The 23,476-nt window shown below is 42.1% G+C and overlaps 2 protein-coding genes across 13 annotated transcripts in view; both read right to left on the bottom strand.

The window, feature by feature from the left end:
• Positions 1-22,241, bottom strand: part of LOC121593626 — a 100,755-nt gene extending 78,514 nt beyond the window's left edge. The window contains exons 1-2 of the mRNA XM_041916182.1: positions 22,152-22,241; positions 16,440-16,675 (exon numbers count right to left, since the gene is read on the bottom strand). Of these exons, the coding sequence (XP_041772116.1) occupies positions 16,440-16,675; positions 22,152-22,215 (300 nt within the window). The 5' untranslated portion in view covers positions 22,216-22,241. The remainder of the gene's footprint in view (positions 1-16,439; positions 16,676-22,151) is intronic.
• LOC121593624 (CUGBP Elav-like family member 4) overlaps positions 1-23,476 on the bottom strand; it is a 330,070-nt gene that overhangs the window by 251,115 nt on the left and 55,479 nt on the right. For 3 of the 12 annotated variants that reach the window (XM_041916166.1, XM_041916165.1, XM_041916174.1), the window contains one exon: positions 22,253-22,314. The exons of the other annotated variants lie outside the window; for them this stretch is intronic. The gene's annotated coding sequence lies outside the window, so the exon portion shown is untranslated. Of the gene's footprint in view, positions 1-22,252; positions 22,315-23,476 lie in introns of those variants that run through there. 12 annotated transcript variants of the gene reach the window in all.

Here is a 23,476-nt window from a genome sequence, read left to right as displayed (position 1 = left end):
ACCGCACACCAACCAACCAACCTACCAACGGGTTGTTATTACTTTCCCTGCAAACCGCTCACCGATAAATGAAACAACTTGTCAAACTTCGAAACAAAGGTGTGCCGCAACGAACATCGATAATAGTTTGAATGTTGACGCTTCACATTATCAGCTTCCCAGTACCGTGTACAGCATGGGCGAGGACATGGTGGGTGCAGTTCGCAGGAAGGGGGAGAGATTTTCAACTGTTCCCTCGTTCGATCCGCACCACACTCCACATCGACCCGATCGCCCTCAGTCAGGGAGACGTCATTATTGTTATTAAATTTCGTTTCTGAATGCGTTATAATTATTTGCCCAAGTTACTGCACAGTTTTAATTAGTTTCCATTAATTATAATTTTAAAGTGGTTTCAAGTGTTGTTCAAACAAATGGGTCCGAGCGATGAGCACGATACGGTGAGGCGAGTCCGTTCGGTCCAGCCACCCACCGATGGCGGTGGCGGCGGTACAGATCCTCCAGCTTCTGCGAATGGATCTGAGTAATTATCGGAAGCTGTCGATTGCAGTGCGATAATGATTTCGCCCTCACTGGGACTTTGTTGAAGGGAATGTTGTTTTATTTTGTTTGCCTTTCCCCCTCCCCCCCCCCTAAGGGATGGTAAGATTACAAAAAAAAAGAGAGAGAGAATGAGAGAGAGAGAGAGGGAGAGAGAGAGAAAGAAAGAGAGAGAGAGAAAGAGAGAGAGAGAGAGATGGGATGGAGGGAACGATGGTGCCTGTATATGGTACCAGCGTACTCTAGGTAGTGAAAATATACTGGATATCATCATTGTCATTGCACTTGCACGCTTCGGATCGGTTGAGCGTTGAAGATCAGATCGAACATAACTTTCAAACTTAGCACACTCAAGCTATGGAGCTGGTTTGGTGAAAGCAGCAGCACCCCTAGGGAAAATTATCAAGCCATGGAAGTGCCGGAATTTCAACTAAATACTTACACTCCATGTTCTCCCTTCGTTAGTGGCAGTGAAGTTCAAAACGGTACGGAAAAGGGGGATACGACTTTAAGAACACGGTACACTACGCTTCTCCGGATTATACAGGTGAGTGCGGCAATGAAGAGCACCAATTATCATTAATTGGTGTCTCGATCATAAGTTTTCTTCTCGAGACTATGCCAAACTGTATGCCCATGAGGGTGGATGGCTATCCTATCAGCTGCGTTCTTGAGTGGAGTAAGTACCAATTAACTGTGTACGAAGGAGCGTTACACAAAGCACGCACATATACATACACGAGAGGTTATTCCATCAAAGCCTATTTCCTTTTCAAATCGAACAAAAGTCTTTCATAAGCCTACTTTAACTCGATTTGCAATTGATAATGATCCAGTGAAGGAACCAATGCATTTACATTGAATTAGCATGGCTTTAAGTCATTGATGGATTGTTTTGTTTATTGAAAAAATAACAATTCAGAGCTAAGGGAATTTTTGATTTGATTATGAATATATTTCAAAGGATTTCAAGATTTCATTGAACTACTGATAAAAAAAACAGATAAAATCAATGAAAGTCTTGATCACGAAAGTACGTTTGCAAAACAATGCCTTGGCCTAAGAATCAGAGAACAAAACATCATCTTTAACGCATTTAATCCTCTTATCAGCACGACGATTATTACTCCGCATAACACTTAAGAATATTACCCAGCTTAATTTAGAGTTTGCTATTTCTCTTCTATGATAAAATGCCGATATGCAGCTTGGCCGATGAACAATTTATTGATTATCTGTGTACTGCCGGTGGGTGGCCATTCGGAAGCCATTGGAAGTTTCCTATAATTCCGAATAATCCATGCTGAATAATACATAAACCTTCCGCGCGTGTGCCCGTCTCGTTCGACTCCCGATCCGTCGCTCCCTTACCGCTGTTTCTGTAAGAATAAACAGTTTCTCAGCCAGCCAGTCAGCCAAGCCAGCCGGCAAGAAAACTGTGCAAAATATAATAAATTATATTGCAAAATACCATTTATCATGGTAGCCAAGTTTCGGTTTCGGTTTTGACACGGCACAGGCATTCCGGTGGTCTCCTGTCACGGTAAATACACAAACACTCACACACACTCAGAGCCCACCGCTCTACCCCGTGCCCCATTGCAAGGATAGTTCCTACACGGGTACTCATCATACGAGTTGGTCGTAGTTGGGCTTGCGAGATGGGGTGGTTGAAATGAAACACGGTTGGCGGAAAAATTGACGTGAACGGGAAAAACAAAGAAACTTGTTGCCTCATCTACAGGCAAGCGCCACAGAGATGCCCTTACCCCAAGGCAGGAACTACTAAAAAAAATGCACGAAAAAAAGACACACACCCACGCACACAGGCTAGCCTAACCACGTGGAAAGAAGTGTTACTTAACTTCTTTCTTCTTCTTCCTCCTCCTTCCGGGATAGTCTTTTGTTTTTGTCTCGAGTGTGTTTTCCGTTCCCTTGTATTCGCACCTTTCTCAGGCGGACCATGGTGGGTGTTTTCGTGGATGCCACCCGTCAGTATTTAGCACACGCCATTCGTGTGCAACAACTTTGTAAGTTAGCTGCCAAGAAAAAGTTTTCTTCCAGGTTCGGTTTCCCCGCCTCAGCGACAATGCTCATTGTCCCAGCCGTCGCAATAACATTACTTGTCCCTATATACGATCGTCCCAGCGGTACAGTGGTAACAGCGTCCCTTTTTCCTCGCCCTAAGGTGTCAATGGTAATACGGAGGTGTTTCTTGGAGGGGGCTGGGTAATTTAGGAGCGGAAGGCGACGTTTTGCAAAGTTGTTTTGTTTTCCCATCGGATTGTTTGTGCTATTACGAATCAGTTTTAATTTTTAGTGCACCAACGACAAACTTTCCGTTTGTGGGGCGCACTTTTCTCCGAGCGTGACCACCAAAGTGCAAAGGTGAGAAAGTACCCTGCACAGGTACACTTTCTGACACTACTGTGGCACCATGTTGACCCTTCGTGGCAAGCGGTTGTGGCTGTGGTGTGTTCCCCCTGGGCGCTTAATTCGTAATGAATGTATGTAAGTTTCATTATTTCTTGTTTTGCAGAGAATCGTTGAGGTGGCATTTTCATCATTGAAGTGCTTGCAGGATTACACATGGGTTCCATGGGAATATTGAAGAATGTTTTTTAATGGTTAAGATTTCAACAATTTTATATTAGTATAAAGTAGCATATATTAGCTACTAAACGATTTATCTTCATTGGTCAATGCCTATCTTCCAAAGCTTCCACGGTTCTAATCTGTACGCCTAATACATAGCTTTATACACCATTTTTACCTTAAGCATATTCGAAAGCATTTTCTATCTGTTAACTTAAGCATCGACTGTCATGACAAACTGAGTTATGAGGCTAGTCTAGTTTCTAGCGCAATTCTCAGCACCATTACTCGATTGAGTTTTATCTCTTTGATATGTAGCCGTATACTGTTTGCTAATTGTTTATTCTACTAGTTTGCTCAAACTGCATAAAAATCTAAATTATAATAGCATTACTTTCAGTAAAAGATCGTTCGATTTAAGATCTTTCTTGTCAAGGAGTGCTAACAAAGATACAAATACGATCAGTGGCCTTTTTTCGTATACTATCACGATTTTTACAACAAAAAACCATCACAAAACAATTATTCGTCTCCCATCGCTCGTTGCTGTAAATCTTGCTACACGTGAAGCGTTCCACTATTTGTCTTACTATGCGGACGGACCAATATGATAATCAGGCCTTTCACTCAGCTGTGCCCGGTACGGTACGGTACACAAGCATTATCTCCATACCTGTCTGACACCCAATCACCACGCCCTGCCACAAATCCAACCCCTTTTCCCCTAAGCGCACATCGTAATGAGTACGCCGTAGATTAATTAATTTTAAAAGCTTTATAATGGAATTTATGCATTATCGAAAGGTGCAAAGGATTTAATGTTGGTGGAAAACGCTTCTACTACAGGAGGTTTTTCTTTTGCCCGCACACCGCAGAATGGCTCCCGGAATACCACAATGTCCGAAAAACCCGCAAACCCACACCGAAACCGATGTTGTGCTGTTTCGGGCACAGTGTTTTGTCGGTTGTGTCGCAAACTACTCGCGTTCCACAGTGGTGTACGCGGTACACATTGTGCAACCGGATGGGGCGTACGCGCTGTGAGCTGCTCACTGATTACGGTGCTGCATTTGGGGCGGACAATTTTCGTGGCATTCTCTAATGTGAATGAATCGGTGGATTTGGTGAGTTTGCTGGTTACGCGTTCAGTGTAAGGCTTTAGCGGGAGAAAATGAGGTTTACTCCGAATGCAACAGAGCAGGGGCTTCGGATAGAAACCGGGGCAGCAACACCGGAACGGCTTATCCGTGATGCATGCGAACGGCGGCAGATGCACCATTAGATGCAGATAGCTCATTTGTTCCTATGGAGCAGCAGCTCGGCGCGGATGATACAGCAGCCCGGATGATTAAGGGTGAAGACTCTAATTATGGATGTAGAGCAAAATCCTTCTTTTGAAATGGTTTAAAAATAGGTAGCACTATGTATGAATATGCGCGCGCTTAGGTCTACTGTTCATTAAATCTTGTAAGCAGTACATTTGACAAAGGCATTTAATATTACTAAAATATAAAACATGAACATTTCCTGAACGGATTCCCCTTGTACTGAGTAAAAGCAAATCGTTTCATCTATCTGACAACAATGAAATTATTGCGAGAGTACCAAAGTTTATGCCTACCATACCTTCAAACCACTTTCCAAAGACGTTCAATCGCATAATGGCCATCCCTGCCATTCCCACGACCACTTGAACCGAAAGACTCCCAAGGGTAGACAGCCGGCGCCTGGAATCGTTTTGCTTCCATACTTGGTTTGCACTAGTTGCTTTCAACGGCATTGATCCCTTCCCTTTGTCGTACCGGCGAAATTTCTAAGTGTAGGATTAAGCGCAGGATTTCTGGTCTTGTGGCACACTGTCACCGGGAGAAGATTGAACTTCGACCCGGAACCGGTCCCCGAACCAAGCCCGCTAGCTGGTGTTTTTAGCTCTCGGGCACTCTTCTTATCCTGAGCCTTTGCTCAAGTGCATAATACTTTTGTTGTCCTTGCCGTTATCATCTCGAAGTGCTGGGAAGGGACAGCCAGCTTCCTCAAGGTGCGGCATGGGTTTGGGTTTGACCTACGAGCAGCTTACTCTGTGGAAGGCCATCATTCCCAAAAACACAGAAAGAAAAAAGACCACGGCAAAGAGACAGACAGATAGAGCAAGAGAGATCGAGTGAAAGACACAATCACCCATCACGGTAGTTCGTCGTAACAATGACGTACAAGCTCACAGAGGCTCTTCAGGTCGCTCCAATGTTTCGGGTCAGCATCGGTGGGGCTTTGGGTTGGAGTAAACATAATTTTTGGAGATTATTTCTGTTTGCCTTTTTGAATCATGAAGAAAGCCGTACATTTTACGCTACACCACGTACTACAAATAAGGGAGGCTGGTAGTACGCTTACATCTTTCCACTCGGAACACGTCTAGTTCGGAGCTTAATGCATATCAGAAGCGTTTAGCGCGGTTAGGTTTAGTTTATCTTTCTGCTGATTCTCCAAAGATGCTCTAGATCTATGTATAACAGGTACGTTATAGGAGATAGTTGCTAAATAAGTGTAAGTGTTGCAAATCTTTCTTTAAAATAATCTCTGTTCACTTAACAAATGACTTTTTTTTTCAACCTATTCGAAAATGTTTTACTTACACTTTGTTCATAGTAATTATTTTGATATGACCATTATTTCATTGGATTCTAATAAAATATAATTGTTTTCTAAGAATGACTGAAACTGAAAGAATGAAAAACTAGCTTTAAGTTTTTATAAAAATTTCCATTTTTTGTCGTCCACAACCTTTTTAAGTTTGAGTACTCTTTTAAATTTCTACTTTATATCCAACTACGTTCTTCGCACGCTTTAGCTAACTTCAATGTTCTATTTCTAGGTAACCTAGCGGCAACCCAAATGTCAGATGTATTCGATTTAAGCTAAGCCTATTTCACCGTACACCGACATGATGTGAAAGCATCTCACCGAACCAACGCTACCAGACCGGCTAAGTTCGTGATCGAAAAAGTAGTACCCTGGAACAACTGAAACACCTTTGCGTCCATACACAACACGGAAGAAGGTATCGTAAATCAAATTGAAATATTCCTCCGCTTAAATCATCTTTCTCAAGCGGTTAGTCTGAAGCGCATTCGTGGATGGTTTTGCTCACCGAAATAGTGGCCATTGTTTTTATCTGCCGGCAACAGTACAAACTGTCCAAGCGTAAGCAGCGCACCGCTAAGCTGCATTTGCGAGGCGATAACCAATGTGGCTCCCAACGGGTCACGAGATTTGGAAAGCAAAGTATGCCTACAATAGCAAAAAATGACCAAAAGTACCAAAGCACTGCACTTGTTTGTACTTTTTGTTCAGGCGCTTGTTGTTCGTGCAACCAGCGATAAATCCCTTTTTAGGAATTTTCACGTAACTGCGCGTGAGCTCTTCAGCAATGAGGCAAACTTGTTAATACGCGACCGTTCGTTTGAATCGCTTCAGAACAGCTGAGCGATGATACAGACGCAAAAAAATAACAGAAAGAGACGCTTTCGACGCTCATAAAATCCCTTTCATTCCCATGTTGGTCTCCCCATGTGCTTAGCGAACAAAGTCTGGCAATTGGCGCTACCGTACCCGTACAAACGTCGTTTCCGTTTCCGGGTTTTGAATAAAGGGGTTCGCGAGAAGATGAAAAAAAAAACTACAGGCGGAATGGTAATGGCAAGGTTGGCATAACGGGGCACACAAAGTCCGAACATCCGCCCGATCGATCGATACGGAGACGCTGCACAGCAATCAAACAGCTGGGTGCCAGTTTGTGCACTACTTGCGAGTAAACAGGAACCGGAAATGAATAATAATAAAAATTCCTCCGTTCCTTCATCGGATGGACGAGCGGGAGCAGGTTTTGCTATCGAATATAAATTCCAGTACGGCAGCATCGTTGGCATCATCGCTGCCCTTCCTTACATGCGCTTCTTGCAAGTAAACGTTTATGGGGAAGCATGCCGAGGGCCAGGATATTTATGATTGCGTCAACTTTGCTGCTAAAGAACATGGCTACAGCCGTACAAAAGGGCTTCTTTTCAGCTAGTTTTCAGCTTTACTGCTGATGGTTCAAAACACTCCCGATGCTGCCACTCCTGTCGGACGCTTGTTGTTGAACCGGATATCGAGTGATGTGCACACTCTTGAAAGTTGCCCGAAGGCGGAGCGCGGTGGAAATGTGTCCGGTAGAGTGTCGAACGGCTCCGGGTAAAGCGATTTACATGATTCGCCTGGTCAAGGGATCGAACTTTGGCAAACAGTGCGGAACCAAAGCCCCTACACCAATCGGTAAGTAGATGCTAACGGTAGTTTTATGACAATATCATTAGTTTTATTGAGGAACCGTGCACATACCGCTCTTCGCAGCAGTTTTGAGATTTGCCGGTAGAGGGACTTTCTGCAAGGCGATTGACAGTATAGTAAACAAGAAACCGGATCAAGCCGGTTGTTATATAGAAATGTTCTTTTTCTTCCTACACACAGATCTATTGCAATGTTGGTTAAGATTCACAGTAAATTCTTGAAATCCTTTTCCCTTCCCGGTGGTGATTCCGTTGCCGAATAGTACATGAACAATTCGGCAAATAGTAATTCAACCGGCGCGCGATAGGTCTTTGGTTCAGTTTAGGCATCGTTTTTATCTTACCCTTCCAGTTTTTGGATCGTTTTGTTTACCCGCCCGAATCTATCGTCCATCGATGCGATTTATTTACCGAAGGACAACAGTTTGAATGGACCGAAAATAAATATCTTGGGTCGAAAAACACGGGAGATGATATTGAAACCCGGTGGGGCCGATTTCATGCTTAAACATCGAAACGAAGCAAATGAAAATCAACAGTCAATAAAAGGAAATCCTTCGATCGGCGAAAGCAATCCTTACTGTTCATCTTCTTACTGTTGTTTAACGTTGTTTCTTCCCCTTTTTTACTTCTTTCTTGCTTTCGTACGCTAACACGCACGCCACAGACTGAAAGGTCTTCAAGCAGTTTGTTGCTTAGTTGCTGGCGCTTCTGATGCTTGGATGAATTCGTTGTTTGTTTGTATTTTGTTTTCGGGGGTTCCTTTATACTTTTTTTTTACTTTTTTTATTTTATTTTCCTTCTCAGATTTGTTCCACATTTTCGCCTGATTTGCCGTGGGGCACGAACATTATACGGGTGGATTGATACACACTGGTTTATCCGTGCAGAGGATTTGTTCTCTCCCAAACCGGATCACCAGTCAGTGCCCGACAGCACTTTGTACCAGCATTGGTTTAAGTACGGACCCATTTTTTGCACTATCGAATGTCCAGTGTCGTTTGCAACTACAGGGCAACAGGGTTTGAGCTTCAAATGAATGAGATGTTCATAAAGTTTGTGTTGTTGTTGAAGTTGAACTTGAGACAAACAACGTCAGCTGAAATGTGTAACCATAAACGCGATCCAAACATGACCACAACAAAACAGCAATCGAGATGTTTCCGTCGCACCGGTTTCATGTTACAGGTTTTTCAGTCTAGCTGAAAGCTTGACTACCAATGTTGTGCAAATAAATTGGTATACACTCTGCTAGAGAAAGACACATATTGAAGTAGAAGTTTGTAATCTTAACTCTAGAAAAAAGCTATCACGTTTCCAAACATTGCTCGAACCGTAACAGAAAAATTGAAACACAACAAGAAAAATAGAGTTTCTATGCACCATTAAATATCATTCATTAGGCATTTTCAGATGAAAACATATGTGTAATGTGCGTTTTATTGAAAATAAAATTATTCTACTGATTTATAAAGTAGACAATACTTCATCTACAAAACACTCTCCACAAACTAGAACCTCATCCCGAGCAAAATGTTTTTCGCAGTTATGCATCCTGCCATGATATAACAGCTCAACATGTCTGCCCTAAATAAAAACACGCATCAAGTGTTTGTCAGTATTTTGCTTCGGTCTGCAAAATATTATGTGTGCGGTTATGGTGGCGGCAGTGGTGGTGGTGGTGGTGGTGTTGTGCGATCCTATCCAGTGTGCTCCTCCTCGGCGTGTCTCTAGCAACAGGTTGCCAGGAAGCTGAGACGAATGGTACGCTGGATGCCTAGCAACAAGCCGAACCGGGAGAACGTGCGCTGATTGGATGGCCTGAAAAACATTGCCCCATTGATATGCGAGCGCCATTTTCGCACAGGACACGGATCACCAACATCACCACAAAATCCATCGCACGACGCCAAAACTGGCACAGCGCCTCAATAAATACGATTGATTTTTTGTTACCGTCAGCATGAGGCCATATTTACTCGCACCGGAACGAATACGCACTCACAAATACATTCACTTACACGCATACACACACATCAATACTTGCCCTGTTGATTGAGGAGCGCATGGGAGTGTTTAAATAAAGAAATGAGAAAAATGAAAACACAACAGGTTTGTAGTACACACGAGAAGAGATTGTATGTGTGAGAACCTGTTGTATCCTGAGTGGTGAAAAGCTGGTTCACAATTCAGGTGCTCTTATTTCATCCTTTCGATGTTTTCAATGCGATGTTTTCGTGAGGATGTTTACAAGCTTGCACCATAATTATAGCTTGCTCTTAGTACACGCTTTAGTACAGTGCTGTAAATTCGAAAGGATATTTTATTTCAAATATCCTTTGAAGGATTTTCGTTGGAATAGCATGCCATAAAGATGTATGTTCTAAAATTATAGCAAACTTCTTTTTGTAGCCAAAAGCGATGCCACGAAAATAGTATTAGTATCCTTAAAATACAAGAGATGGCAGCAAATACCATAAAATAAAATTTGATATCGTGAAAATGGATCAAGTTGTAGGAAGTTGTTTATAGCAAGATATTTGTTCATTCAGCAGATAAACATGTGGTTTCATGCAATTTATACGTTGAGGGATATTGTAGATTGTTTTCTTGATAGTCATTTAAGTCCGTTTTTGTACAACTGTTATAATGGTCTTTCTGTTAACTGTTGTGTAACTGTTAACATTGTCGTTTTCGCATTTCATACATTGAAAAATCATACTTTAACTAGGTAAATGGTATGTCCTTTTGTATGCTTATGTCGTAGACACCTCTTTAATAATTCATGTATTATTTTCTGTCGTAGATGCTCCCTGAGTGATGATTTAATTTTCGAGCTGATGTGGATTTTCAACATATTACGTGCCAGCTTCAACAATGCTGAATGAGGTCCGAAACCAATTCAAGAGTCGTTCGCCCTGGATCGCACACCGTACAGTGTATCAAAATCATCTTTAATCTATCTAAAATCAAAATGTGTCGCTAGACGTGTCTTAAACGTTTACGCATTCGAGCATATATTTTTTTAAATCTTATGCATGTATGCAGACTATGATAAGACTCATTTTTGTGCCGAACGCTTTGGCTAAGCTGTCAAAGACATGGTCATAATCTTTCCACGCCTAGCCTCACTCGTCTGTCGGATTGAACCATCTCAAACCGGCTGTTTGCCAGATGTCTAAAGCGATACACAAGAGCAAACAACACATCGAAGAGCCTAATCAAGAATTAGAGGCACCGCTTCACCCCAATCCAGCAACCCTTCCTGCCAGGAGACAAGGCGTCGCTACCTCACATTAATCTATGCACTTTTGCATCCCTCTAGGGTTTGAAATCGAAGCAAATCCCTCGGGGGCAGTTGATTGCGCCTCTGCGTTCAATTCCCCCGAGGGCAGCCACTTGTCATAATCATGCCTTCGTTCGAGGCGATTTGGCAAAGGAACCGTCCGGCTGCCAGAATGCTCTACCAAAACAGCATCACGAAAACTACGATGATGGGTTCCCGATTGCGCTACGCAACGGTCGAAGTGGCCTAAAGTGCTAGCGAGGCACGGGAGACAGAGTCGAGCTCGAACCGGGGAAAGGAAACCCACTACGGCTACTAAGCGGTAATTAACGTGCATGTTAAAGCCCAAGAAGATGCGTAATTGAAACAATTCAATTTTGCCTACTCGACGACGGGTGCCTCGTCTTCGCCTCGAGTCCAACGCAACACAATTTTGCTCGTTCAGCAAAATGGAATGCGAATTGAATCGAATGTTGAACATTCCTTCCTCCACGTGTGCATGTGTTCGTGTCTCTACACAATGTATTCACGTTCGGGTTCGATACATGGTACGGTCAACCAACCTTTCCAAAAGAGCCACTGAAACCTGAAGAACAGTTTTAGGCTACCTTCCGTAATGTAGGCGTCTAAGATGCAAGTACAGCTGTGTAAAATCGAATTCTTTGCTATAGGTAGTGCATTGTTGGCTACATACGGATAAGGGTTCCGTGAAATTGCATATCATAACTTTATTTAAACAGAAGGTTTTGGAAAATGTTCAGTTGGAAAGATTTTTGACATTGATAAAATTTCAAATCCTTATTTCTACGACTAATGTGGGTCGATCGTTGGGACAAGTATGTCGTTATGATAAGTGCTTTAAATGATAATTTGGCATTCTTTTAAGCATGTGAAAGTAGTATGTCAGATCTTGATAATTTTAAAATGGTTTCATTCTATTGATTCATTTACACAACATACACATTACAGTGTACTGGCCTACAGAAAACGAGCTTAAACCCACCATTTATCGATCGGTTTGTATATTTTGTTACTGGACCTTCCCAACCATCGAACCCCATTTGTACGCTGCTTAGACGTTGATGTGAGCTGCAAACAGACTGCGGTTACAGTGAAAGGCTAGTCTCGTCTTTAGTCACCAGCATCGTTGAACGATCGACGTACGTTTGGCACCCGTTTGGCACTGGCCGAGTTGCGATAAGCCGAGACAGTTGATACCGTCGGCCACACTTTCACCGGCAGTGTGTGAGGGCACAGCAGCAAGATTGATTTCATTATTGCGTTGTTTTGCGTGAACAGTCCCAGCCAAGTGAGTCCGCACAATTCGTAAAGTTCGTGCACAAACCGAGCGTGCTTGTAGCAAGCAGAGTGGACAATCCAATTGCCACGAAGGGAACGGTAGTGTTGAAGTACCAAGCCACCTGGTCAAAACCAGTTGACGTATGCAATTGGGTTTGTAGCCTATTGTTCCGTAACCAGCTGCCCCATACCACACACCCAGGCGAACAGTGTGAGTGTGGGCTCAAAATATCAAACTGACCGCAGATTTAATTCCTCCATTTGCTTGTCAATATCGTACCAAATTGAATTTAACTCCTAATAATTTAATCACTATGTATTTAATTAATCGCACTCCTGCCCAACACTGTTACCCCTTTTGTGTACCTTACTGATGAAATGTGTGTTATGTGTGTGTGTGTTGGTGACTGTGTTTCCATTTACCACTCCCAGCTCCTGATTCATCTTCCTCTCGGTCCTGGCCATCCCACCCATCGGTCGATCGGTCGGCTAGTGAGTGGAATTGCAGATTAGGCTTCACTATGGTGAAACGGAGCAGCAAGGGAACGGAACTAAGGCCACCAAACTGTGGCCACGCATTGTGCCGCTCAACCCCGCACAGTAGCAGCAGTAGCAGAAGCAAATGCAGCAGGGCAGCATAATGTTCGAAGCAGCAAGGCAGCGCTCCACCACAGTGCCAGCCGGACACGACCTGCGTACTGTTGGGCAGAGAGGTGTTCATTTGTTGCACTCCGGAAGCGGTTCGGTCGCGTAGTCCGAGCATTCACACTACCCATGTGTGAGTGTGTATGTGTGGGAATCGCGCCTGTGTATATTACGTGTGTGTATGTGTGTATCTAGCCCCGACGACGCGAGCCCCACTGAATGGCCGAGTGTTGATTTCAATTTCATTTGAATCAACATCAAAAATGTATTACATGTGGTGATAGTCGTTTGTTCGTGCGTGTCATCGGTCCCTTCCTGTGTCGCTGCAAATGTTGCGTCGGGTGCAAGCGTCATAGCAGCGGATGCGTATTTTGGAAGGGTGCATCTGGCTCAGTGCCCACATCCATTTGCTCGTACGTTGTCGTCGGACACATTTCCATCCGTTCGCATAAATCGAGATCATTTCCCTGCTTTTCTTTTCGTTGCGCGTTGTGCTGCTGTGCGTCACGTTGGGAAAGTGAATAATTCCAATTTTAGTCACTCTTTGGTGTCAGCTTTGACCATCGTTTATGTGCTTAGTGCAGGGTTTAATACGCTAAACGGATGCACAACTGGACACGATAAAAACGTCAAAAAAGCTGGGTGCAGTTAAGTTTTGAGTCAGATATCATATGTTTAGATTTAGTTTATTATAAATATGAGGTTTGATGGAATCTTCATGAACATGTTCTTACTAACGCATTGTTAAACAGATAGCGTACATGTTGTTTGTTGTGCTATATATGGTTCTAGATGATTGGCATTCAGCATCTTACACTTTTATTAGTTCACTTTGGTTTTAAATAATTTAGCATGTGTTTTGAACGCATTATTGCTTAGGTTGTGCAATTTCTTACATTAACAAAGTTATATTTCTAACGCCTTAATTCAATTCAAGAAGAATAGATATAATGTTTGCTCCACAAAGTTAGGCAAGAAAAGAAGTAGAAGGTCATATTAATTGTTCAAGAAGTTTTAACAAAATGAATTCACTCAAGATCAAACTAATATCAGCCTGTTCATTGCTGCGAATGTTACAAAAGTCAGTTCACAATTCATGAAGGCAAAATAACACGTATCACATTAACCTTTATCATTCAACGTATTCTGTTTATCATAACAAAAAAAATACAACAGACTCCTTTTAAAAAGCGAGTTTAAGGAAAATATGTATAGAAAATTGTATAACGAATGGCATGTAATTAATGAATGATTTCTGGAATCAAATAATATTTGTTGAAATACACGGCCACACAATAACTTGTGCATGCTAAAGATATAATCCTATAAACTGCTATAGATGTTCATATGAAGTATCAAACTTATTAAATATTAAAGATCTTTAACCTACAGTACAATCATCCAGTACCCATCCTGCACCATCAGATACGTCCAATGACACTCATTCTGCTGCAATTGATACCTTTCATCTCGTGCTGCACTTGTGTTGGTTTTCAACATAAATGAGCACTGGTTTTAGTAATCGACACGACGATGAATGACTGTTTTGTATGATAGCATCGCAATCAACTGCACGCCTTTGTGATTGAGCTGCCATCCGGGCGAGCAAGGCCACGAGACTGGAGGGAATGTTTCCCTCCTACATGGGATGTGTGCCAACTATTGGTGGTGTTTTGTACAACTCGAGACCACTCTTCTTACATACCCTTTGTCCCCTGTCTCATTCCTTGTTGCCACAGTCTCCCAAGCATCACAAAATAATATAACATGATTTCCATTTTAGTCCATTTGGTAAATGATAAAATGAATTAGATACGATACCGAAACACTGCATGTCCTTCCGCCGCCCTTGGGCAAGGCGGTGGATGCATGTGACGATAAGCATGTCACTCAGCTAACTACTCTGAAGCGCTTCCGGGTTGTAAATATCGAATGGTGATTGATGGAGAAAGTGTGCGGCCATCGTGGTTTGTGGCGATGCCGGCCTGGAGCCTGATATCCGGATGTTTCGGACCCGGTGCAAGCCGGTGGCGGAGGTTTCAGTTGCCGACATCGACCACATAAACTTTGCCTGGGCAACCATCATCAACATCATCGGCCACTACGAGGGATCGAGGCGGGGTGTGCCGTGCGGGTGACATGCCTATCATCTGCTGCATCCCGTCCATCCGCATGGCGAAACTATGTAGAACGGATCGGCAGTGAAGCGAGGCGATTTGGAATAATATTGTTATCCAAATGAAACGGACCATTCCAAATTTCATTAAACATTCTCATTGATTTATGTTGATTTTATTTCTCGCTTCCAAACACCTCCCCGTTTAGACCCGGTCCCACACGTTCCGTGCTCTGGTTGTTTGGTCTATTGCGATGATGTTGATCGTCGCGCTAGACATGGCATTGCTCGGTGGTAAATATAATGACGCTAGGGATGGTGATTTCATTGATATGGTTTGGGTGTAAACGATCGAGCAGCAACGGGACGCATCTCGTTTCATGATTGAAATCGTGCCTAACGCTTTCCCTTCTCGTCGTCGTCGCTTCATCTAACCCGCGGAGAATTATTCCATTTTCCCCACGCGTGCACGTGGTAGGTGTGGAATTAAAACATGAAAAAATCCAGTTTCCCTTGCGCGGGTGTGGCTAGTTGAGCCAGTTCGTGCTTGAAGCAAAGGTCATACTCCTGGTGGGACACGTACTGATCACATCCTGAAAGCAGGCACCGAACCCAGGTACCCAGCTTTGTGAGTGTATTCTGACGGAGGGAGGTAAGCATGCTGTGGGCAGTGTGCACGCAACGCCTCCAGCAGAGCGGTGTTAAACGGATTATATGAATTATTTATGGAGAACTTTCGCCAATTTTCAATCGAATTGAATGCATAATTTTTCCACTTTATCTTGCGTGCTTTCTCACTCCTCTCTCTTTCTCTCTCTCTCTCTCTCTCTCTCTCTCCCTCTCTCTTTCTCTCTCCCTCTCTCTCTCTCTCTCTCTCTCTCTTTCACTCTCTTTATCTCTATATGTCTCTTTCTGACTCTACGATTTATGTTTCATTCTCATTCCACGCTTTGTTCATTACTTGCCTTAAATTTCTAGTCAGCCGGTCGATCCAACTGTTTGAATTTGCAACTTCATAGGCATTATTGCGCCCGATCTTTCACTGGCAGTATGAGCGACCATGCGTCTCCATCGATCGGACAATCGAATCGAATCGCAGGAACCTTTCACATCAATCGTCCAAATTTGCCATTCTCTAGGGAAAACCAGTGATATGCAAATTGAAAAATGGATGATGGATGAACTTTGGCCATTTTTCGATCAGGTGATTGCAATTCCGTGGCGGTGATGCCCTGACGCAACAAGAAGCTCAAATTGAAATAAAGAATGTTTGAAATGAAGGTGAATAGTTAACGAAGGATGAAAGGAAATGCTTTCGCAAGCATCAACATTTCCAAACCGACCCAAAAATACCATTCAGCGCCCATGAATTCTACTGATTGCATTGTTGTGAAGCCCAAAAAACCCCGCCCTGCAATCCGTTGGAGGATAAACGGAGCACACAAAACCAGACTATGGTAACCATCTCAGCCAGGAGTGTAATTTTAATCGGTAGTAATTGAAAATAATTGCCCGCGAGTCCCGGAAATTGGCCCACGCTGTAATTTGAAATTACATCGATTGCAAACTTTTTTTTTGTTATATGTTTGATACCCGATATGGTGTAATTAGGAAAATAGCATCTATAACTCACACAGCGGTAGCGACCGGAACAGTCTCCAGCCCGTGTCGGGTTTGATGGTTTGAGTTGTGCCGCGTGGCACTGCAAGCAAAACTTCATTGATGGACTCGCTTCAATTCGGTTCGGATCGGATGCCAACCCATCGGTTCGATTTCGTTCGCATTTCCATTGCAGCTTAATGCTTCGTTCGTACTTGCGGCCGTTGCCATCATGTCCCTGCTTACGATCCTCAGCCCACCCAAACTTACCTGAAACGAAATAGGGGAAAAAACAAAAACAAAAACAAAAAAGAACGAAAGAACAAAAAATTATTCAACAGCAAACATGAACACGGCACAGCAAAAATGGTATAAAACATCACACCAACAAAACAAAACAACGAAGAATTCACAAATTTTAATTTCGTTTCTCTTCACACATCGATAATCACGGGATTGTAGTGTAGTGAGTGCATCGTAATGAAAAAGCAGACACGTGCTCGCAAGAGCGAGACGCAGTCGGATTGCAAAAGGGACGAAAGGCAGCAGCAGCAGCAGCAGCACACGTAAACGCACACAAGTCAAATGTGCCCACTTCCATGTGCCTTTCTGTGTTTTTCTCCCTCTCCCTGCTTTTTGGTTCATTCCTCACACTGACAGGTGGATCATATCGAACATATAATCGTGCACAAATTCGCACACATCACTCGCACAAACACACATATACACAGAAAGAGATACATACACAGAGACACGTACAGAAATAAAAGATACAATAGCAAAATGAAGAAAAATGTTTGTAGAAAAAAATGACATACACACAACAAACAAACGTTCGCAAAGCAACAGAATTGAAAGCATTTGGCTACCTGTACACTGTGGCGGTAGGTAGGCGGGAGAAAACCCACGCGTGATGTTACATGAACCACAAAAGTACACAGACGATAAAACGCAAATTACACGAAATTTAAATTCATATGAAATTTAAAACTAAACGAGGCGGCAACATCAGCCCAAAATCCATCCAATCCAACGAATATCAAAGGCTGGCCAAAACGAACGGAAATTTTGATGCGAGGGAGCGAATACATAGGTGAAAGTAAAGGAAGCCAACGCCAAGAATGGAGGGACGAGCACGTCATGCCAGAGGTGGAGTGAGACATGTTGCAGCGGCATATTGCATACATTTCCGAGGGAATAGTGGAAAAGACAGCGCAATCGGTTAGGAATCCTGAGAGTTGGAACTAACATTGATGAATGAAGGGTAAAAAAACAACATCAACTAAACAAACCGAAGTAAAATCAAAGCACAGGGATTTGCTTTGATCTTTGACTAACCGAGCGTTATAAGTACCTCCACGCGCAGCTTAACATTTTTGATATTTTTTTTTTGCTTAACTATTGTTTACTCAAAGTGAATGATGCTGCAAATTACTTTTAATGTGTGCAACGTTTGTTTTTTTTCTCTCAAAGCTCTTCTAAAATAATAATGCCTTGTTACAAATTCCATTTCAATCGTATTTTCTATGATTACTGTCATTATAGAAGCTTCATGATTGCTTCTGCGGCAGTTTGGAAGAAACTATTTTTTTTTGTTTTTTTTTTTAATTTAATTTAATTTTTAATTTATCATATCCTAGTAGTCTTAGCTAGCGTAGTGATTTTTTTTTAATCCTGCAATTTAGTGCAATTATTTATGATAGTTTGAAATAACGCTTCTAGCAAATCTCTAGCTTCCAGAAATAAAGCTTCCAGCAATCGAAAATTTAGAGAAAAACTAAGACATGATTGTATTTAAACTGCTTGTGTGAGTCGCTTTCCATGGTCAAATCACAGATTGTCAGTATTGGATTGCTTTTAATGCAATCAGACCAACGGATCAATCTATAAATAATTTTACCGATTTTCGAATAGTGTGCCGATTCACAGACTTTACAGGTATTGCTGTTTGCAAAAAAAGAAAGAACCGACATCACGTTCACGTTCATAGCAATGAACGACTCGATTCACTCACGTTCACTTTAATCCAAATACCTGGATTCACATTAAGAATGTTTATCAATCGTTGCCTCGTTGATTTTTTTTATATTACTTTTTGGAATTGTGTTATTGAAATTGTATATTGGAATAATTGGTTACTAGTTGAAATCAATTATTGTTTAAAATATCTGTAAACTACTTGAACTATAGACCGCTTGCATGCCCGACTTAATGGTAGACATGTTCTTATAAATAAATAAATAAAAAAAAATATATTAATAAATAGCAGATACGCAAATCAATATCGACAAAGGCAGTTTTGTACGTCTACTTCCCGTAACTGCACTTGCTCGTTAAACGCATACAGTTTGAGGATTTGCAAAACGACCAAGGGAACTTCGAGCCAGATTTTCTGCTTGACAGCGATCAACAGCATCTCTTCGACGTGGTTGCGATAAGAATCCGATAATTTGCTGGCATTCTCATCATTTTTGGCTTACCAAACAAATTCGATGCTTCAACGATTCCACCCACCAAGCTACTTCAAAAACTATTTATTTATCGTACGAAGGAAGGGGAGCAAAATTGTGGAAACGGAAAAAAATATACCCAACACAAAACTGATAATAATAAAGATTGTGCACAAACTTCCCGAATCGACGATGAGTGGAGAAAAATGAAAAGAATCGTGAGCTGCATGAGGATGTCGTTTGGAGGCGACTAGCGAAAGCGACAACTTTCGCCTTGACAGTACCGATCGTTAGGGCAGTTCTCGTCGTCGTCCATCGGCTCGATGGAACATCGGTGGGCCTTCAAAACATTTCCGTATAAAGATGTCAGTTTCTTACCCAATTCACTTGTGGTGGTTTGCAAAGTTTTGACCATCCTTTCGACCAACGGATTTGTGTTTTTCGTACTCTTCTTCTGCACCTAGTTTGGAGATGTTTTATCGATTGGTTTGGGAGATATCCATCTCATTCTCTCCCGCTTTCTAAGACACTTGCAATGGTGCAGTACTTTTGCAATGTACTTCACGGTATCATCGTATGAGTTTCGGTGGCATCGGTCACTAAACATTCCAACAGATGCTGCAAAGGTGCAAGTGAAGAAGAAGAAAACAAAAACCCTACGTATAGGTATGCGTTTATATTATACTCGACCTGCTCAGCCAGTGAAAGCAGTTGAGCCAGTCGCTGGTCGATAAAATGGGCGTTTCAGTAAAAATGGAGAAAACTTTTTTGTTCGTACTAAAAGGCACTACTATTACACGAGGGAAGGAAGAGGAGAAAAAAGAATAACGAAAAAACTTTTATAACCACCCGAGTTCAAAGTTGGCAAGAAATAATCCAACCAGGAAGTGCCAAACTTTCCATCCCTGGGCTTGCAAGCAAACATCAACCATTCCGTTTTAGTCTTGCGCTGCAAAGGCCAAGAAAATATGTCCACCGTGTGCCAACCACTTCGAAAGCACTCCGATGTTGTTTCTTCCACCACCAGAGTGCATAAACAAAGAAATATTAATGAAATAGAAAAGCCAATGCCAAAGTTGCAGCTGCACTTTACATACACACATACATACATACATATTTATACATACACAACACTCATTTGGAGTGCTGCTCCCTTTGTGCACACAAACCGGCGATCCCATTCGCGCCAACAAAAGATCAAATAATAATATTAAAGATAATGAAAAGACAGGAGCATAATTAAGCGAGCCCTTTGCGTTTCGTATGCAGTGAGACAGGGAATGGCATGATATGGAAGGGTTGCACTCCAAAAGAGAAAAAACAGACACCTACCAAACAGCAAGCTTCATGTCAGAATCTGAAAAGTTACCAAGCACAAGAACATGTTCCAATTGTTCATGGTGTCAAGATGGCTGGTAGCTCTTCGCTAATGGTAGCTAGAATATTTTGGAGACATAATTTTGTACAATCATTCTTTAGCATTTTCCTAGCCATCAGGTAGTGTTTTAGAAAGTGGGGCAAGGTTTTAAGTGCGCAGGAAACATTTATGAAACACGAAAACAAAAGTTTTGCTTCTAATAGCACCAATCAAAATTAAAACATATTTCTAACTGGGACGGACGGAAAGTCTTAAGTGTATTCAACCATCTTTTTATGTTATTGCTCAGATGCAGACAATTGATTATAAAATAATGTCTATAATTCCGCGTGTGAATTCTTAACTTTACATTTCTTAGGGAATCTAAAACAATTGAAATCCATAAACATCAATTCTTGCAAACGGAATAACTGATTTGTATAGGAATACTACAAACTTTCTCACTTGTATTGAGCTCAAATTCACATTTAGAAACGAAACGTAACTCAAAATAGAGCACACAAAAAATCTGAACATAATTCAGTGGAAATTTCTTATTCACAGAACATGACGTGTACTAACAAGGGTTAAAATGATATCTGCACCTAACGACTACGAGACATACGAATTTGGCTACTGGGATAAAGCTTGTCTTGTGCTACGAAAAATTATCCAAGAACTTGACTAGTTTCCGTTGCTTTCTCACCGGCAACGAGCCATCGTTTTCTTTTCTTGGCGTTTTTAGCTATCCGACGAACCGAGCTTGTCTACTTCCCAGGTAGATCTGAGCATAGTTGCATTCCATCTGCGCCTGTGTCGGTGGTTTGAAGTGAAGTTATCCTCAAGAAGCAAAGATAAAGTCTAGAACGAAAGGCGACAGACTTCTCACACACTTCTTTCATTTTATTTATCGTGTCGTTTTGCCAATGTTGCACGGGTGGTGGACATTTTTGCACATTTCTTAGACGTTCCGTACAGCTCCTCGAGTGCTATGGCTCATTTTTTTTATCACAAAACCACACTTGTTACCTGTCTCGAACTAAGCCCAGATACCGTTGTGTAGGAAACGCCAAAGTTGCGTGGCTAATTTTTTTTTTTGTTCTTCAATCAGCTGTTGGCATAGGCATTATTTGATGTGGTTTAAACATCAAGAAGTTATTGATGTATAAATGACTTTAGATTGGGGAGATACATCCAGAGATAGTTATTAAAGTCATTTATTAATTGTACTTTATTGCTTTATGTTTTCGAAATAAATATTCAAACATCGTAAAAGATTAAAAAAAAAATCTCATGCCCTGAAAGTTTGCTGTTATATGAACATGTAAACGTACTCATTTATTCTTAGCTTATGTGCGTTTAGCGTATTTGACCTTTCTATTTTTGTTCAACTAAAAAACAATAATACAACTATTAACAACACACTTTACGACCAATTGAAGCAAACACATAAATGTGAGAAAACACGTGGAAAAACAGAGACGACCACGAACAGCTCGTGCAGACAAACAAAAAAATGAACAGAATAAGTAACTAAAACCACGCCCAGTGAACAACTCTTCATATTAAGCTAGAAACACTTTGGAAACGAAACTCATCAAAAACACAATCCACAAATGACACGAACAACACAAGCCACATATGACACACCACCTATATATCAAAAGCTAGTTCATCTTCATTCGCGAATGCAAACACGATCGTGATTTCTTTAACATATATAAACAAAAACATCAAACAGTAAAACATCTTTTTTTGCGATTGATCTGTTTCCATATATAACAAAATTACGAACACGCACGCACACACACACATAATATCGTCCACTCAAGGCAGACTTTGAAACATTCAGAAGCGATACACAATACATCAAATGAAAATCATAATTAGAAACAGATCTCGCACGGAATAGAACGATCGTGTGTAATGCTTTGCTCACTTTTCATGGAGCTCATTTCAGAGCAGCTTGCTAAATCGATGCAAATTAGAACATTGTCGCGCATGAGGATCGTACTAGCTTTTGACAACACAGTGACGTACCGATTCATTTTGTCAGAAGAGGTGGCGATCTCTTCTGAACGAAGAAATTGGCCTCCATTATCCTGAAATGGAAGATGCAGAGAAAGGATTTTAGTAAACAAAGGCCCCACACACACGCGCGAACGGGGTTTCTTTCACATCTACAGAAAGGCTGGTGTTGTTGGTTGCATGTTCAGTGCACTGTAAAAATAATCGTTCCTTCAATGCAAATCTCGTGCTACCCTCCGGGTCCAACCGACCGGGCCCGGCTGTGTCGTGTAATTTGTCGCTTACAATCGTGAGCCCAAAAATCCCTACACTGCAACAATGTAAAAGCATCGAAACGAGTAAATTCAAGTGGCAAGACCATCATTAGCATCGCTACGGAAAACCGCATTATTCGAGGGACAATGGTGCTGTCAGTATAGCCAGTGATTGACACTACCATATACGATGCACACATATGTGGGATGGTGCAGCAAACTTGCCGAAGCAACGATTACAAAGATGGCGACATTTTCTTGCGTAATTATACATTCCAAAGACTCTCTTGGATAGACCGCTGGGGGTGTAGCCTCGTGCTTTATTTTGTCCCCTTGTGAGAATAGCCCCGTTGGCCGAATGCCTGGGGAATGACGCTGTGGGCAAGAAACCATCATCATGGTTTGGATGACATCCACCAAGCGTTGAAGATCACCACCAACTGGGGGAGCACCTTTTGTTGACTGGAATTAAGGCTTTTTAATGACACTTGACGAGCTGTGGTTGACTGGAAATGAAATGCATAAATTACATACACTTCTAGCGCAATCTCACAAAAGGGGCACCGAGTAACAAGCATGATTATGTTCAGCAGTGAATTGGGATTTTTCTTTCCATTCCCCTCTTACATCTGTCTGCTGGCCCGCCACAGCCCTAATCCCACTTGAGCCCAGTCGCCCACGATTTACACTTTTTCCTTCAGCCATTCACACAGACGCTCGCACCCATACAGAAGCGAAATAGTTTGACACTATTCACTGGCACTGATTTCAGCTCCATATCCTCCGTACTGGCAGCGTTCACCAGAGCTACGTTTGCGTTCATCTCTCCTCCGAGACCATTGAAAGTTTGATGACTGTGGAAAGTTGTGGTAATTAAATCAGGCACTTTTGAAATTTCGCACCACCACCGCCACGGGGTCTGCCAAGCCGCCCGGCCACAGACGCTCGCAGGCAAAACTGACACGAATATAAAAACCGCAAA

The sequence above is a fragment of the Anopheles merus genome, chromosome 2L (genome assembly GCF_017562075.2).
Source record: "Anopheles merus strain MAF chromosome 2L, AmerM5.1, whole genome shotgun sequence".
Classification (NCBI taxonomy): Eukaryota; Metazoa; Arthropoda; class Insecta; order Diptera; family Culicidae; genus Anopheles; species Anopheles merus.
The sequence above is the reverse complement of the archived record's forward strand: the minus strand, read 5'-3'. Positions and strand labels throughout refer to the sequence as shown.